The sequence below is a fragment of the Stigmatopora argus genome, chromosome 17 (assembly GCF_051989625.1).
Source record: "Stigmatopora argus isolate UIUO_Sarg chromosome 17, RoL_Sarg_1.0, whole genome shotgun sequence".
Taxonomy (NCBI): Eukaryota; Metazoa; Chordata; class Actinopteri; order Syngnathiformes; family Syngnathidae; genus Stigmatopora; species Stigmatopora argus.
The window spans coordinates 12,127,073-12,145,324 of NC_135403.1; the positions used below are offsets into that span (position 1 = coordinate 12,127,073).

Consider the following 18,252-nt stretch of genomic DNA (forward strand, 5'->3'; position numbering starts at 1 on the left):
TTGAGTGTGGCAGAAGACCGATCATGTGCCTCTTTTCAACATGTTCCCGTGAATTTGAATCGGTTTGTCGAGTAGACGTCCAAGGCGCCTGGACTAGGAGGGATGGCAGCGAATGAACCAGTTCAAATGCCTTGGCAATTGCACATAAAGTGCTTTTGAATAAAATTGGTCACCCAAATGAATTGTTGCATTGATGCTAACCTCTTGTTAAGTAATTTTGTGGTTCTGAATCCAAACCGACATTTTTTTTCCTCTTGCAAGCTGCAAGTAATTTTTCTTTTGAAATCAAGTTCTAAATTTTGTGTGCAATGCAAAACGAAAAGCGATATTTTTAACAAAGTGTACATATGGTTGGCCCTTAAAATAGAAACAAAAAATATATAACTATATATTACAAAGTAATACTACTAATGCGACAAATCCAGGGACAGGAGCCCAACAAAAGATAAAATGTAAGCTATATTATCATTTGTTATACAAATATGACTCCAGATCACATCCGAGTGTTTTTAATATTAATATTTTTTTTAATATTTATTAATCAAACCGTAAATGATCACAACCTAGGTTATAACCAAATTAATAAATTAAAATGAATAAAAACCAAAATACATTCTGGTTATGGGCCTAAATATCAGGGGGTCAACTTTCATAGTATTTATGCTATGTTACCTATAAATGATTAAATCTTTTAAAGATTAGTATATTTAACATTTGTGTAAATTTGTGGCCACTGTGTGACATTAACTCTTTTTTTAAACATTTTTTTACTTGTTAACTGCCATTGAGGGGGCTAGACATTTAATTCACTTAAACTTTGAGGACTGGCCACTGTTTCAGTGCCATTGACGGCAAGGGACGTCCGATCCATTTTGACTGGGAGGGGCAAAGGAACGAGCATGGGATGGTTGGAAAGAGAGCACACGTGTTCTAATACCCTGTAAAGCGTCGGGAGATTTTTCCCCGAGCGCCAACCGACATCCCTCAACACACTAAGTGTCAGCTGATGTTTACCTGGAAAACAAGCGGCGAGCAAGCGTGACGGGAGCCTGTCGCGGCAGCGCTTCTTCTGCTCCCGTCGTCACGGTGACGCATCTCCGCCCGCTTTGTTCCCCGGCGCTTCAAAGGCGGCGTGCCGGCTTGGGTGCAGGTACATGAAAGATGCTTTTTCTCTGGCTTCCACAACAACTATGTGGAAGGAGGACTTTGAAGTCTTCACGCCTCCCGCTTGGCTTTCTCCTCACCTGGATGCTTTCACCTGCGCGCAATGGTGGACAAAAAATTGAAACAACTCCAATAATGTTCTTTTTTTTACCATGTGCTAAAGTAACAAAATGATCTGTAAGTATAAAGCTAACATTTTTCATTTGAAACAGACCTTGAAGTAAAAAGTAAATGGCCAAAAAATGACAACTAAATTAGCTCAACGATTTGTGTTTGGTTTTCTTTTTCTGCTTTGTTGAAATCTCCGTTTTATGATTATTATTTTTGTGATCGCTCGATTCAAATTGGGTGGACAAAAGACATTATTTTGTGCTTTTTTCCCCCCCTTCTTAATACATTTCCTGGGTATGGGATCGGGACTCGGTATCAGCAGAATCTCCAAATCAGGAGACTCGTACTCAGTCACATGTAAAAATATGTGATGGAGATATCTCTAATATACAGGCCTATACATACGAGGTATAATTACACGTGTGTGCTGCGCAAAAAAGATTTCTTGAAACTATTAACAGTAACCCAAATTCCTCCATGATCACGCAACAAAGGTGTAAAAGTGTGCATTATCGGAAAAATGCCTGAAGAAAATTGGGCCCCCCCAAAAAATTGTTTGAAAAAATACTTCAATTACATTTCCAGTACCTACTCAAAGATGGGAAAAAATTGGGGTTGGCGCGAGGTTACACGATGCTTTACTACCATTCCTATTTAGTTTTTTAAGCTAAGAACTAGTTAATCCGTTTAAAAAAAAAAATCATTTCCAGTCTTCTACTCTTGACCCTGTTTTGGACCTTACATCCCACCGGTGGGCCCTAAGTCAGCTCTAATCTAGTGTTGCGGCCGAGGCGGTGTATGGCCCTCGTGCGCTCTTGATGTCGGACTGAGCTTCCAAATGTAACTGTCAGCTAAAGGAGAGTAATAGAGGCATCGGCGGTGTCATACTAGGAAACATATGTGGCTCCATATGCTCGCATTTGCGTGTTGTCTCCAAATGGCCGAGAATGTGTGTGTGTGCGCGCGTGTGTGTGTGTGTATGCCTCAATGAACTGGGGGCCTCTTAAAAGATGATCGTGTTTCAGTACCACTGACGACTATAGACGTCCAATGCATTTGGACAGGGTGGGCTGACAGTGATAATTTGTCACTAGCAGGGAGTGAGTTGCATTATGAAATGGTTGATGCATTTCCCAAGTTCAAGTTTTCAAAGTGGTAATATGGAAAAAAGGTATAGAGTGGTTAGTATAAAAATGGAGCATTACTGCAATTACGTTAGCCTAGCGCTATCAGTTAGTTTACTCCAATTAGCAAAATTAAGAGGGACCAAGTTAACTTAAACTACTGATAAATGACGTAACATAATAGGGTCATTAAACTGAAATTTCAAACTTAATTATACCTTACCATTGTGGTTTGCCGAAATTCTCCCAGGCTGTAGGGGGCAGTAAAAAACATTGACAATATGAACAACACAAAACTTGAACAGAACATATCTAAAGACTATTCCTAGACATCTGTGGACGTCAGCATGGTTTAAAAATGTCAGGAAATAAGCCATGCGTCAATACTTCTTAAAAAGAACATTTTAAATGAGATAATGGGATTTATGTATGGAAAGACTGAAATGCTAGCACATTATAGGAATCTATTCCTATCACTCTGCAGTATTTTGTTCCCTTTATGCCACTTTGCTCACCCTGAATGGAGCTTTGAAGTTGCGTTTGTGTGCATTGCCCGAGGGGGAGGCAATGGGAAACAACCCGCTCATTAGGAGCTGTCAGTAAAGGGGGTGCTCGGTGCAGTATTGGGAGTCGCTGATGAATTTCAGATAGTGTCAATGGCACATGAAAGATGTGCTGAGGATGCCCCGGCTGTCACGCTCGACTGGTCGCCCGCTCAACACGGCCCAAAAAGCTTCGATCTCTTGCTTTTTCAACTCCCCTTTCTTCCTGCTTACCTTGGCTAAAGTCGCTTTGCATGTTGATTGGGAAGGGGGGCGCGGGAGGGGAGGCTAATCCAGTTTGCAGCTGTCGTGGGCCCAATGATGAATCGCCTCTGCGGGAGGAAACAGAGTGGAGAGGAGGCTGCGGTCTTTCGGCCCGCTTTGGCAATAATGTTTTCTCAGAGAGGCAGGCTTTTTGTCTCACGGTAACAAGGAGTGACTTTGTTTCTTCCAGGTGGAGTGGGCCGGAAGACCAGTTGCGGGCCGCCGGGAGGGAGGACTTAAAGGCATCTCGGTGGCAGGTAAGACTGGAAATGACTTCTTCCAGGCTTGAGTGCTTTGGGGCAGAGAGAGACAATAGGGAATATTAGGTATTTTTCATTGATGTAATAGCTTATTAGCCTACAGTCAACAGCCGAATGATGAACACTCATTTCTTCCAAAAGACTCCATTTGTCGGTAAGGGCGTATCAAACCAACCCATTAAAGAGGGTTATCATTTTAATAAGTGCCACTAAGAATAACGTACGTAGAGTTAAATGTTCTGCGCAGTGTTTGGCCTGCTTCTGCGTAAACACGGCAACAATTAAGGCGCTTGCCAGAGCAAACACATCAGGCTCCTCGCCTGCCAGTCATCATCAGCGAGGCGCACGGCCTCTTGTAATCAAGTCGGAGAGCATCAAACCAGACAACATCTGGTGCGGGGAGATACGCGGCTCACTGACAGCGAACATTTTGAGCGCAGCTTGACGTGACCGAAGGAATGACAAAGTGATTTGTTTGTTGCTGAGCCTCTCAGAAATGACATTTGCCTACAGTGCATCCTTTTATCTGAGAGGCACTCTTAAATGCCTTTGCGTGTGGAAATGTTCTGTATCATTATCTGCAGCATTTTTCACACATTGAGTAGACCAGTATATTTTGTTTATGGTGTTCTTTTTTTGGCTGCTTCTTCAGTAGAGTTGGCTGAGTTCACTGCATCCATGGGGCGCTTGCTTGTATCCCTAAGTTCACAATCAAACAAAAAATGGGCCAAATGATAACTAGTAGTCCGAAAAGCAAATTATTTTGGCTGCTCGTGCCTAAAACAGCATTACAGTTGGTTGAATGAGGCAAAATAACACAATTCAGCTTGAGAAGTGTAGAATAGTAAAGATAAAAGATGATTTTTTTATCGTAATAACATTGTGGCGGAGGAAGGCCTACTCGTAATAGTGCGTCATTTTTTTTCAATAGTTAGAAATAAACACGTAATAAGCAGGACCACACATTATTGATTATATTCCACAACTGAATGTCAACAAATGAAAGCTTACTCACCAATTAACTCTTCGTCATGAATTTGACATGAAAAGTTAAACTTAATCGGGTTTTGTTACGAAGCAATTAGCGTTTTCATTTCCGAACATCCGGGACACTCGCCAGTTCGACGCCAAAAGTTGCTGACGTCACAGTGAGTTAAATTAGGCAAAATAACACAATTCAGCTTGATAAATACATTGTAGTAAAGCTAAAAGATGATTTTTATGGTAACAACATTGTGGAGCAGGAAGCTTTACTCGTAATTTACGTCTTTTTTTTCAATAGTTCTAGTAAACATGCAATAATCAGAACGACCTCAATTATTGATTATATCCCACAAGTGAGTCTCAACAAATGAAAGCTTACTCACCAATGAACTCTTAGTCATCAATCTGACATAAAAAGTAAAACTTAATTCCGTTTTTTACGAAACAATTAACATTTTCATTTCCGAACATCCAGGAGACTCGCCAGTTCGACGCCAAAAGTTGCTGACGTCACATAAATGCGTCAATTAGTTTCATCGAAAATAGGTGAAACTTAAATCTTAATCCATCTTAAATCAAAATACCTTTAAATGAGGACAGCCAATGAATTGAAATATTACTCACCAATTAACCCTCTAGTCATTAATTTGACGTAAAAAGTAAAATTTTATTCAGTTCTGTTAGGAAACAATTAACATCCGGGACACTCGCCAGTTTGCCGCTATTAGGTGCTGACGTCACATAAGTGCGTCAATTACTTTAATGAAAACGTTGACACTTATATATCAAAATGTACCTTTAAATGAAACACAGACAATGTCATAAATTGAAAGCTTACTCGCCAATTAAGTGTTAGTCGTCAATTTGACATAAGAAGGAAAACTTAATTCAGTTTTGTTACGAAACAATGAACATCCGGACTCTCCTGTGCGCCGCCAAAAGGTGCAGACGTCACTTAAATGCGTCAATTAGTTTCATCGAAAAAGGGTGGAACATGAATCTTAATCCATCTTAAATCAAAATACCTTTAAATGAAGACCGAAAGTGTCATGAGTTGAAAGCTTACTCACCAATTAACTCTTGATCATCAATTTGACGAAAAAAGTAAAATTTGATTCAGTTTTGTTACGAAACAATGAACATCCGGGACACTCGCCAGTTCGCCGTCAAACGGTGTTGACGTCACATAAATGCGTCAATTCAGAACCAATGAACATCCGGGACACTCGCCAGTTCGCCGCCAAACTGTGATGACGTCACACAAATGCGTCAATTAGTTTCATCGAAAAGAATGAGACACTTAAATCTTAATCAATCTTAAATCAAAAATAATTTTTTATGAAATACAGACAATGTCATGAGTTAGAGAAAGTATATAGTCATCTTTAAATACAGAATTATAGAAATAGCTACTAAGTACCGCTAGTTTTACTTAATCTCAGTGATTCGCGAGCACATGTTCCAGCCAAAAATAATACGGTAAGCATTGCGAAAACACGGAAAAGTTGTGGTTATAACAATAATTATTTCGAGTTTTTAGCAGTCTAATCATTTTTTTAAATGCTTTAATTGTTTTATGTATTTGAGTTCAGTTTAAACAAACGTGGTATACGCTATCATATTTTTAAATGAAAAATATAATTTATATTGCCATTATTCGGGAAAAGATATATTTTTATATAAGCATATATAATATAATTATAAATAATAACGATTGCATTTTAAAGTGTTTTACCTAATTTTACCAAACTGTTACGGAATGAGGCCTTGTTGTTTGGCGCATACGATAATATATACGACAAATAAAGAAAAATACCATTTTACGCCACAAGACGGCACTCCCGGACGAAATTGATGAATTAACACGAGTATGAGCCAACTAAGTAGGCATGTACTAGTATACCAATTTTAAATGAATTGTTATGAATTCACAGTATTTATTTATTTTTTCCAGGTCTATGGAAATGCAGGATCTCGCCAGTCCTCACAGTAGACTTAGTGGAAGTAGCGAATCTCCTACCGGTGTCAGCCTTGATAACTCCCACATCCATAACAACAATTCCATGACACCTAATGGCACTGAAGGTAAGCTAGCAATTTGTCAGTGTACTCTTCCTACCACAGAATAAAACATTGTGTACTGCAACCACCAAACGTCGTGGCGTTCAACATCTTTAGCATGGAAAGTCACGACTGGAGTTTTGCATGAGGTTTTCCACAACACGCAGTTGTGTATTCAGGTGTTAAATGGACACGACTCATGTCACGTGTCCTTTTTTTGCCGCTGTTTTTCCCCTCATAGGTGACAGCATCACAATGCTCACCACTGCAGACTGGTTGTTAGGTTCTAACTCGCAATCTGCCCCAGGTTTGTCTACTTTTTATGCAATGAAAGGACAATACTTGCAAGAAGACGTCCAAAATTGCCCAAATTCAACTATTGTGCCTTTCATTCAAGCCCTCTGTGGTGTTTAAATGTGTCATGCTAGCATGTTTTGCTGTGAACACATCGGTCCCTTTGAATACACGGCATTTGGTTCTCATTTGTTCGTGCTTATCCACCCTCCAAACATTTTTAGTGTGTGTGTGACTGTTTTAGTTTATGCATGCACACCAGCATCCCCTCCCTTCATTTTTGTGCGCTACCCGCGTGTTCTCGCAAAGTATCGCCACTTGTCAGCGTGTTTCCGAGCTGAACAAGCACGGCGGAAAAACATGTCGGACATGACAGCTGATGGTTTCTTCACTTCCGCGGAGCATGACCGTCTTGCCCACATTGTCAATTTGTTTTGCCCCCCGAAGGAAAAAAAAAAGTGGAATGAATTCAAAGATTCCTGAGCTGTCAGGTAGCTGTGAAATTGTTCTCGACGCATCTCTCGTTGAGCTTAGTAATGGAGCCAAGGTCAAAAAACGGTCGCCGTGCGTTAAGATGAATTTATACACGCGCGTCTTTTTCTGACAGTTCACTTATATTTGGTTGTCATCGCCAAGATGAATCCTGCCGCACATGGCATGAATCATTCACCAATGTTTTTGAAGCGTTGATTTAGAGTCTTATTAGTTTGCTGCTAGGAGTTTTTAACACGCATGCTAAATTCCAAGGCAGGTTGAAGTGTCATTTGTAAAATCAGTCAGATTAAACAGAAGTGTTCTGTCAACAGCGCCAAAAGGAACACGCGTTGGAACGGGAATAAATTCAAATTAAGGTGAAATATTGTTGAGGAGGGGGAAAAAAAAGAAAAGAATGAAAAATGTGTTTGATTAATCATTGAATTGGTGTGCAGTTTAAAATAAGATGGAAACAAAATATTTTTTTAAATATTTCTTAACAGTATAAAATATTCAGAAGTTAAGGAAACCATGATTTAAAATGGGTTAAAATAGTTGAAATTGTTAAAAATGAAAATAAAGCGTAATCACCCTAATTTATGCACATTAGAACAAAAAAATAATTGTATAATAATTCTTTGCTAGTCATCATGGATATTTGACTTCCATCTTCCAATAAGATTGAAGCAGTTTGAAAATATGACTACCTAAAAAAAATGCATATCAAAGTTCTAAAAGTTACATTGCTCCAAATACAACTCTTGTAAAAACATGATTCAATTGTCTCGGTCAAATAATGCTACCACAACCTCAGAAAGTTTCACAGTTAAGCGAATAAAACTCCAATGACTTCCCCTTGACTGCCATTTTTTTTTACTTTAACAACATAGCTTAGTGTTTTTTTCTCTCTTTGACAGTTAAATGTGAGCCAATGAGCAGCAGCGACATTGCCACCTCAGTAGCGGACACCTCATTGGACAGTTTTTCCGGCTCAGGTGAGTGCAAAGTTTGCTTGTGAGAAGAGTCTATTGACAGCGATGGACATCCAAAATGGCAGCCAACGAGTTACGCTCCACTTGGGCGTGCTTGTGTTCATTGGACTGGTTCCCATGTCAGTGAAAGATGGAATTAATAACATCCAGCGGCATGAGTCCTGAGCATCAGGCAGTATGAAGGTCCTCTTGGAACCAATGTTTATTTTTATTCTTTCGACAAGTCAATCTCATTTTGGAAGCCTCGGTGTGCCAGAAAGTTATTAAAAAAAATATAAAATACATTTTTTGCATGTGTATGAGATCCAGTCTGTCACAATTTAGGAATGTCATCCTAAAATATAATGTGATATTCCTTTAACACACTAAATTAAGAGTCCTGCTGGACTACTGCGGCTTCTGCGGTTTATTTCAGTGGTTTGTTTATACCCCGGGTTGCCATGACAACAAATGGGTCAGCAGAAATATCAGCTCCATCCTCTTTACCTGATTATTTTCCCTCCATTATTATGATCCGTCTCCTCCACCTTGAAGAAGGTCATCGAAATAAACAGAGCTGAGCGGGCGTAATTACCGGTCGCCCCCCGAATTCGGGGGGTTCTGTAGTTAAAAACAAATATTGACATTGCTCCCGAGTGTTTCAAGGTGCTCTTGTGTCTCTCTTAAAATTTCTCTACAGCTATTGGAAGCAGTGGCTTCAGCCCAAGACAAACGCAGCAGTTCTCCCCACAGATTTACCCTTCCAAGTAAGGCTCCTCTTTACTTGTTCCTTCAAAAAACCAAACTTTCGCGAAGCCCTTCTTCGCAATATGTTCGTCTGGCCTGTTTTTTCGGAGGGCGGAACCCATTTTTTTCTTTCCCTTTTCTGTTGCTGCAACAGCAGGACGTATCCGCATATTCTTCCGACCCCCTCGTCCCAAAATATGGCGGCGTACGGGCAGACGCAGTACACCACAGGAATGCAGCAGGCCGCCGCTTATGCCAGCTACCCTCAGCCCGGCCAGCCGTACGGCATCCCGGCTTACGGTAAGACGCGGGTCCTTAGACGGGTCTGTTTTTTGGGGGCTGAAATTGCTGCCCGAGCTCCGATTTCTGAAGGTCGAAACGGCGCTTGGGAGCTAACGTGTTCTCGTGGTTTTCGCTCGCAACAGCAGTACTTTTGCTGACGGGTTGACTTTTGTTGTCTGTCGGTGACTTTGCTGATCGGAAAGATCAGAAAAATGACAACAAACTGTGTGTGCAGATACATAATAGTAAGTATTAGATTTTTTGTTAGATTAGATATGGAATTGAATAGAAGGTTCATTAGATTTTGTGTAACCATGCCTAAAAATGTTTTTTTAACAAATAGTTTTTACTCATCTAGACAAATGTGTCTTAAAATGGCACTGAATAAATGTCAAATTCTGCTGTATTGCATAAAGTTATGTTTGAGAAATTTGCTGACATTGAAGAGTTCTTGAATTTTTGTGCGGTTAGCTAAAAAAGTGCTGCAAAATTGACTAGACTTACAAAAATAAATAAAAGATACTGTTAGTCATGCTAACTTGCAGGCCAAATAGACATAAGATAGATTTTAAGTTAATATTGTTTTCTTGATTACAGGAATTGAGTTAACGCCATTCTTACATTTGTGTCCAGTTTAACAAAATGGTGTTTACTACAAGTTGCATTGATTTTTTTGGGTTACCTTTCATTTTTTTGCCGTGTAACATTAAGTAAACAAAGTTTGTTCGGGCATGGTTAAAAGAAATCAGTCCACAAATCAGCGCGGCGGCCTTTGTCTTGGATGTAATCTCAAACCGGCGAACTCTTGTAAAGAGCATCAAACCGATCTGGTGTCGCTAACCGATTTCGGTCCATTGTGGGCAGGCATCAAGACGGAAAGCGGCCTGAGCCAGTCGCAGTCGCCGGGCCAGACGGGTTTCCTCGGCTACAGCTCGGGCTTCAGCACGCCGCAGACGGGCCAGGCGCCGTACAGCTACCAAATGCAGGGTGAGTGGCCTTTTTTTTTACTGGATCTAAAAGCATGTGAACGTTTTAAACGGCAACTTTTAGACGGGGCGCCTCCATCTTAAAAGAATCAAGGCAAGACAGGGAGAGAGAAGAAAAAGACCCGGCCGGCACTTAGGAGGCACCCCGACTCCCCGGTCTTTGTTTTTCCTCTCCCTGTGATCATATTTGTGTTTGTTTAAGCGTTTGGGACGGAGGAGATTTATAGCCTTGGAGCTAATAAAGATGAGCTGTGAGGATTTCTATGGCTTTCCCCTCAGAGCTGCAAAAGTTCCACCTGCGTCGACCATTTAGCCGGCCGCATTCCGCCGGCCTCGCTCTCGTTCCCTCGTGACAGAATGCCTCCGAATATCGAGCGGTAAATAAGAGCGGCAGCTCGGCCGCAGATGTGGCACCGTGTAGCCTTTTTTTGTGGCTCGCGACCAAAAACCAGAGAGCTGCAAAAAGACGGAGAGAGTCCCGAGAGTTTGGAGACTTTTGTAATCGAAATTTGCCCTAATGTTTTGAATATCCCTTTTAATCTGGGAAAAAATTAATAAATAATTGAGGAAGTTCAGCTACTTTTAGTCGTAACAGATTGTGCCGCAAAAATAGGTCGTGAAGATTTGCCACGAATATAAGACAATGTTTTTTTGCATTTAAAGAAGACTGGCAAACATTTGGGTTTACTTGTTGTTTATATTGTTGCCATCCAGGTTCCCCCAAAAAATAAACCCACGCTCCCGTGTGGTCCCCCCTGCACACCCAATTTTCCACCAGCTTGTGAGCAGCTGTCAAGGCGGCGGACCATTAGATGAATGTTCCCGTGCCGTGCTTTCATGTACGATGCCACGGAGCTTTTCGTGGCCGCATTGAATCGTAAAAGACGCAAAGGGCCTTCTTGTATGCGAGTTGGCGTGCCAAAAATGGCGTTGCACCGCCTGGATTTTCGCTGAAACTCTTAGAAATGAGCATAAAAAGATGGGAGTAGCAGTATTGCTAAGGGAATTGTCAAAAAGTCACTAAGTGAATAGTAAGCACAAGAAAACACAATAATTTACAATGCTGAGTTTATTTTATATATTTATTCCATGACAGGAAAGGTAGGAGTAAAATGTAATTTTATACTTAAAAAAGAATAAATGCACATCTATTGTTTAAGTGAAATAAAGCTAAATGAATGCACAATAAATATTTTAAAAGTTTGTATTTTTAAAAGTTTAAAAGTCGCCAAAACTGGTATTTAAAAACATAAAAGGACCGAAATGACTCGTGGATTTAAAAAATATTTTTAGACATTATTCAAATGAATACAAAACATGTATACATAGACACGTTCCTATTTATCCCCCCAATTTTTAAAGTTAAATCAAATACAAATAATTATCTTTTTCGAAAAGAAATTTAAAATAGCTTGAACTAAACTAGAATTCCTCTTTATTTTTTTACATCACTAAATGCCCCCAAAAATACAGAAACCATAAAACCACATCCACAGATTACAAAAAAATAAATAAACTCATAAGTGTCCATATTCTAAAAACCTAAACGCAGCGATTTGGAAGTGACACTGTCTGAAGAGTGATTGAGCAGATGCTAATTATATGAATAATTGGATTCAAGCATTCCGGCAAGAGAAGAAAAAAAAAAAAAAAAAAAATGAAGCCAGCCCATCTGGACTTGATCGCTTATTCCCAAGTGAGGCATCCGAACTTCTGCTCCAAATATTGCGCGCTGATGATAGACATAGCCCGTGGCGAGGAGACCGATCAAGCAAAGCAAATGGACTTCCAATTGGCCAGCCAGAAGGTGGCCATGACGGCGTGGGGGGAGGAATGGAGGGAGCCAAAACATGTTCCCCGGGGAACCGCAAGAGCCCAATCATAACCAGCAGCACCACCACTCCATTCTCCGGGGGTCCCCTGGGCTTTTATGTGGTGGTCCTCCCCAAAACCCGGCGCTTTTATGACCCTTTCAACTGCGCCCCGAGCTAATTTGTTGTCCTGCTCTGATTGTCCTGTCAGACTTTCACTCTGTTTTGAACCCTAGAGAAGGAAAGGTCTGGAAAAAAATGGCTTTGGAGAAACCAAACAGGGCAGACAGATGTAAAATAACCGCTTGAAAAAGAAGAAGAAGCGGTTTGGAGGCGTTTGTTTCTTTTCTAGGCCAAACAGGGAATTGCTTTGTGTCCCACGTTTGTACTTGCTGGTCTTTTGAGGTGGAAAGAAATCTGCTTTACGTTTGTCACGGTGTGGGAGGGATGGCCTCGACGCCAGGAGCATGAAAGGAACTCCCTCTTGTTTGTCCCCCTCGGACAAAAGTGGAATTATGGCAACATTTGGGAACACCCAATGAGCTCCTCTTTGCTTATTCGCTGAGAGACATTTATTGGCACTTCAACTTCTAATGCATTGGATGTCTACTATAGTTATAAAGTCCTTTTTTTTTATTTACTTCATAGTAGTTATAGGGTAAACAAGTCTAATCTGGATTCATATTATTTTTCAAATTTTTTTGCAAACCGACTGTCAAATATTTGCATTTTTAAGTTGTTTTATTTGAAAAATAAATAAATTAACGATAGTGTCTGGTTTAAAAAAAAAAATCAAAATTCACAAAATATTTCAGGCTAACTTTTTAAGTAATAACAGGTTTAAAAAAAATTCTGGACAGCAATTAAATTCCTTTTCATTTTAACCATACATAGACATGAAATTTATCTTTACCTGAAAACCTACAAAAAAACACACACACTTTATGACATTTCATCCACTAGTTTGCCTCTTTGCATTATATAAATATAGATACGCCTTTACATAATATCAATCCTATTAAATACCATACATTGTCAATTTGCCATTCAAATAACAGCATTGTTACAATTTTTTTTTAGCACGCCGACGGCCATTTTCTGTGACGTCTCACTTGCGGCAGATGGAGCGTAGCAGAAAGCCGCCGCCCTCTCTTCCTCTAATAAGTCATGGCGTGTATATTATTAAGCCATTAGATGCTATCAGCTCCTCTTTGAATGACTTAATTACCCAGGAGGGATCATCCTTTGAGTGAGTGAGTGAAAAGAGAAACATACATATTCATTCCGACCCCTGCGATTCACCCCGGATGTTCCCCTCCAGTAGCTCACACACAAGCAGCCTCTTGTGCTGGTGGCGGGATCCTTAATGCCCCCCACTGTCATTCATCATGACCGATTCAAACGGTGATAAAGGCAGGAAGGGAGAGGGGAGAGATAAGATCACTTTTCAAGGGACCATGAGCTTTCACGGCCATTGACGGTGACAGACGTCCAATCCATTTGAACTGGGGGAGTCAAAATACCGTATTTTCCTAACTATAAGCCACCTCTAAAATACTTTTTTCTCAAAACCCAGCAGTGTGCCTTATTTCTGGATCAATATTGGTTAATGATATTAGCACAGCTAGTTGATGTATAACATGACTCCAAACCACTACTACTAAAGCCACCAATGATTTATGTCGATGTAACTCAAAGTGATGACCATTCCTCTTCCCAGGTGGTTCTTTCACAACAACGTCGGGATTATACAACAACAACTCCCTGACAAACTCGACGGGCTTCAACAGCACGCAACAGGTATGTTTGAGCGATAGCAACAGCGGTCTTTTAGCATGTTACATTTACATCCGTGACAAATTAGAGCATAGGGTAAATCACTCTGGTTGTCCCACGCCTTGTCTGCTGGATTACCTGTTCTACGACCGCCCCCCCCCCCAAACACACACGGGACATGTGTTTGCATTTATGTTTTAGGGAATCTGTGATGTAAAGTAGCAATAACGGACGGCCAAGGGCACATCTCACATGACTTCACCAAAATAAAATTTCAAAATAAGCCCAAATACTTTGATGTTTTTCACAGGAGTACCCAGGCTATCCTGCTTTCGGCCAGGGTCAGTACGCTCAGTATTACAACAGTTCCCCCTACACGTCGCCCTACATGACAAGCAACAACACCAGCCCCAACACCCCCTCAACCACCACCACCTATACGCTGCAGGAGCCCCCAGCTGCTATCACCAGCCAGCCCTTGACGGACAATCCCGCAGGTAGTCCACGCAGTAGAAAAAATAAAACTTCCTATTAGTCATGCTAATATGCTTACTGCATTTTCCAGACTGTAATCCACACCATATTTTCTTGACTGGGCCTGCAACTTATATATAGCTTTTATTTTAATTTTATTTTTTCATTCTGACCCCCTACAGCAGGGGTGTCAGGGCTGCGTTAACGTCAACTCGGTTTCATGTGGGGTGGACCATTTTAGATATAATATTGATATTTTTTTTTTTATAAATGGATTCAAAGCCCTAAATATTCAGTTTTTTTATAGATCTAAAACAATGTTTATATTATTTTTTTAAAATATATTTTTAGATTTTACAAAATGATTTTTGAACTAAAACAGAAAAAATGGATTAAAAAATTACAATTATTGATTTAAAAGGGGGAAAATCGGGAAATTTAATATACATCTATACTCTATATGCGCCGGGCCAGATTTGGCCCCCGGGCCGCCACTTTGACACATATGCCCTATAGCGTATGTTGTTTTTTTAGATAGTTATCAATAGTTATTTAAAAAAAACAGTTACATTTAACATGTGCTTATATTGTCTGATGTTCCCTGTTTTGCTATTACTTTGAAAACTGCCCCCAAAAATTGAACTTCTACTCCAGTGCGACTTATATACTTTTTTCTTTCATTTTGTATTCTACGCTTACTGCAACTTCTATATATATTCCCTTTCATTGTGTATACTTTGGCTAGTACTCAGTTGCGACGTAAACTACGGTAGGTATATTTCGATTAGTGCTAACTTGGAAAGTTAGATTATACAATACAATCATTTAAAACGATGAGCAATCCCTGCAAAAAGCAAAGCGTCATTTGGGTTTTTCTTTCCAGTGGAGTACAGCACCATCCACAGTCCATCAACCCCCATTAAAGATTCAGATTCGGATCGATTGCGCCGAGCCTCGGATGGAAAGTCACGTGGCCGGGGCAGGAGGAACAACAACCCGTCGCCGCCGCCCGACTCCGACCTTGAGGTAAGGGCGAGCCGGCGAGTTGGCGAGCTGGCTACCTTGGCGACAGACGGCCTGGCGGGACCTTAATCCACTTACTAGCGTATGGGCTGACACTTTGCCTTAAACGCACCATAGGCATTAATTCATTATAAGAAGCGCTTCCTGAATAATTGACACCTTGTAGCTTCTCCTCTCATTCATAAGCAAACAGGGATGGGTCATTCATTCCTTAAAGTCAGATAAATTACACACCTACAAAATATATTCTAGTAGGAGAACGGAGCAAACCACTAAGGAGTGTAAAAGTTTGAATCTTCTGGACTATAATTAGCACTATTTTTACCCCCATTTTTAGGCTCTTATGTTAAATTACTAGACACCTCTTTAGCCAATATTTGGCTATTAGTATAATGGGTAATAATACATAGATGTAATGTTATATCAATGTATAATGTTGGTCTCTTATAAGAAAATAATCGCCCCCCATAAATGCAATTTATAGTACTGCAATGCGACTTATGTATGTTATTTTGTTGGTCCTTGCTAGATCTCCTTTTCAAAGTTTCCCTCGTTTAACATGATTAAATTGTTGTTGCTTACTGACACAAAAGTAAATCCAAATCCTTCAATTAAAGGAAATTGAAAGCTGACAAAGTCCTATAAGATTTAGTATGAGTACTTTGAATTATCATGATGACTCCACAACATTCATCGTCATCAACGCGACGGGTTAGCGTGAAATTAGCGGCCACGAAGGAGCCAAATCATTGCATGTTAACATATCTAGTTAATTAGTTTGTCCCTATCGATCGTGCTGATGTAGGGGGGCAAAAAAGCAGAGTTGACCACACCAGCAAATGGTGCTCCGTAGGGAGGGTACATGTCCCTGGCCTATTGACCGGCGGGATCACCTTGCAGCATCCATTTTGACTCTATTTTTTTTGTTCCTCCTTTTCTAGCGAGTATTCATCTGGGATCTGGATGAAACAATCATCGTTTTCCATTCCCTGCTCACGGGTTCCTACGCCAACAGATATGGACGGGTGAGTGACATTTTGGATAAAAGACATTTAAAGCCGGGACTATGTGCTTTTAGTTTTTCCGGATATAAACTTGTGGAGCTGTTTATGTTTGTTTGTTTTGACCCTTGCATAGGTGGTTTGAATTTTTAGGCAGTTGGACCGAGTCTCTTGGATAAATATGTCCTTGAAAAGCCTTGAAAATGGCAGAAATGACACTAAAGTGGACGCAAAAGTGGGTGTCTTCCCGTGTGTTTTCAGTGATGGCTTCTAAAGACTTTTAGTAATGGTTTTGGTGCATAGGTGCTTAAGATTTTTTGAATGTTGAGAGGTTTTCAATCCATTTGGCGACCTGTCTCTTAGCTATTTTCAAAAATTTCAGATGCTTGTTGGAATTAAATTGACAAAAATACACTTCATTTTGAATAAAGGACCATTTAAAATAGCCACTTCAAATCAAAATTCCTTTGTGATAGATTCATGGATTCTTCAGACTTTTTTTGTAGATCTAATTCCGATAGACACACCCACCAAACGTCATCATGATAAGACCAACTTTTTTTGGGACCACCGGCCGTCAATCAGGCCAATTCACGGGAACTGAAAGCAGTTCAACGTGCGGTAAGGAGATCGGACTGTGCAGATAATTGCTTCTTTTTTAATAGCTCCAAGCAGGCTTGCAGCTGTCCAAGTGGTGCGTGGCTGCCCGGGGGGCTCGGCTCACGGGGGATTCGTGCGACAGTTGCACGCGGGATGTCTCTAGTCTTCCTTTCTCTGCCCAAATTGCCACACGGTCGCTTTAATTTAGCAGAGGGGTCAACCGAAGTGAACCAAAACTTTGCGTTCTCATTGGCGGAAGCGTTTACTTTTCCACGCAGGGATATTTGTTATTCCATTTAAATGACTTCTCTAAATTTAAACTTTCCAAACAAACTGTTTGCGATGGGGGAAATAAGATGGAATTGTATTCTCATGGTTTGCTTTTGCAGCTCGTCCTTTTCTAATTCATTCGAACTGGCAACGAAAAGTCGTCGTTTCAGAGCCGTAGACGGCTGCCAGCCTTCCCGGTTAAAATGGATTCTGCAATTTGATCATTAGATGACTTTAACGATAGCATGTTTACTTACATTCGGTTTAATCAGAGAAAAAATCAGTAGAAAATGTCGTCAAAAATTCCAATAAATAATGATAAAATCATTTAAGTCATTGTGGAGTGAAAATAATTTAATTAGGATGTTTTGTAAATGAAGTAGTGTAGTTATAGTTTTTCGTTGTTTCCGTACAAGAGAAAATTAATGCACTTTGTTTTAATAAAAAAAATGGATGAAGCTAAGAAAAACATCTTTTTTTTTTTTTTTACAAAACCTAAATGTAAATATATATATTTCTCTATTTCTGGAATAAAAAAAACTTGCACAGCTCACCCTTTTAGAATCCAACTTAATTTAAAGTTATACAGACTTATCATTAGACAGGAATGTCATGTATGGGGAGGAAGGAAAAAAAAAACATAAAAACGATCATTTTCCATAAATCCTATAAGGGCCTCTGAGGACTTTTGAAGCACTAAAACGTCCCCCGACGAAGAAAAAAAAAAGCACCACGGTGGGAAAATCCGACCAATCCTTGGCCATTCAATGTAAACAATCAGCCGGCGAGGGAGTTAAGAATACAAGCACGCCACAAGGCAGCACCTGCCCGGAGATGTCAGTGCCGTCCGTCCCCCCATGACACCCCCCGCTCCCCATCTTTTTTACATCTCCGCCTCCTTTAAGCTCTCTCTCCGACCAGGCTAATGGCGCTCCAGCTGGCTTGAGCCGTCAAAGCTTTCGTAGGGCGCGTTTTGCCTTGATGCCAATTAAAAAGAGCCGATAAGAACAGTGCAGTGTTTATGAGAAGGAAT

At 40.4% G+C, this 18,252-nt stretch overlaps 1 protein-coding gene and 1 long non-coding RNA gene across 10 annotated transcripts in view; one reads left to right on the plus strand and one right to left on the minus strand.

Annotated features, from left to right (window-relative positions):
• LOC144091807 (uncharacterized) overlaps positions 1-5,685 on the minus strand; it is a 42,401-nt gene extending 36,716 nt beyond the window's left edge. For 2 of the 4 annotated variants that reach the window (XR_013305855.1, XR_013305856.1), the window contains exons 1-4: positions 4,833-4,950; positions 3,366-3,497; positions 3,176-3,273; positions 1,015-1,258 (exon numbers count right to left, since the gene is read on the minus strand). This is a non-coding gene — a long non-coding RNA (uncharacterized LOC144091807). Of the gene's footprint in view, positions 1-1,014; positions 1,259-3,175; positions 3,274-3,365; positions 3,498-4,480; positions 4,593-4,832; positions 4,951-5,519 lie in introns of those variants that run through there. The other 2 variants (XR_013305857.1, XR_013305858.1) reach the window with 2 other exon arrangements.
• The window catches only part of eya1 (EYA transcriptional coactivator and phosphatase 1), a 36,386-nt gene that overhangs the window by 2,357 nt on the left and 15,777 nt on the right, over positions 1-18,252 (plus strand). The window contains exons 2-12 of one of the 6 annotated variants that reach the window (XM_077624454.1): positions 3,396-3,462; positions 6,404-6,534; positions 6,752-6,817; positions 8,196-8,273; positions 8,950-9,016; positions 9,151-9,296; positions 10,143-10,265; positions 13,796-13,875; positions 14,162-14,348; positions 15,209-15,351; positions 16,290-16,373. In XM_077624454.1, the coding sequence (XP_077480580.1) occupies positions 6,408-6,534; positions 6,752-6,817; positions 8,196-8,273; positions 8,950-9,016; positions 9,151-9,296; positions 10,143-10,265; positions 13,796-13,875; positions 14,162-14,348; positions 15,209-15,351; positions 16,290-16,373 (1,101 nt within the window). In that variant the 5' untranslated portion in view covers positions 3,396-3,462; positions 6,404-6,407. Of the gene's footprint in view, positions 1-3,395; positions 3,463-5,653; positions 5,929-6,403; positions 6,535-6,751; positions 6,818-8,195; positions 8,274-8,949; positions 9,017-9,150; positions 9,297-10,142; positions 10,266-13,795; positions 13,876-14,161; positions 14,349-15,208; positions 15,352-16,289; positions 16,374-18,252 lie in introns of those variants that run through there. The other 5 variants (XM_077624453.1, XM_077624452.1, XM_077624457.1 and 2 more) reach the window with 5 other exon arrangements.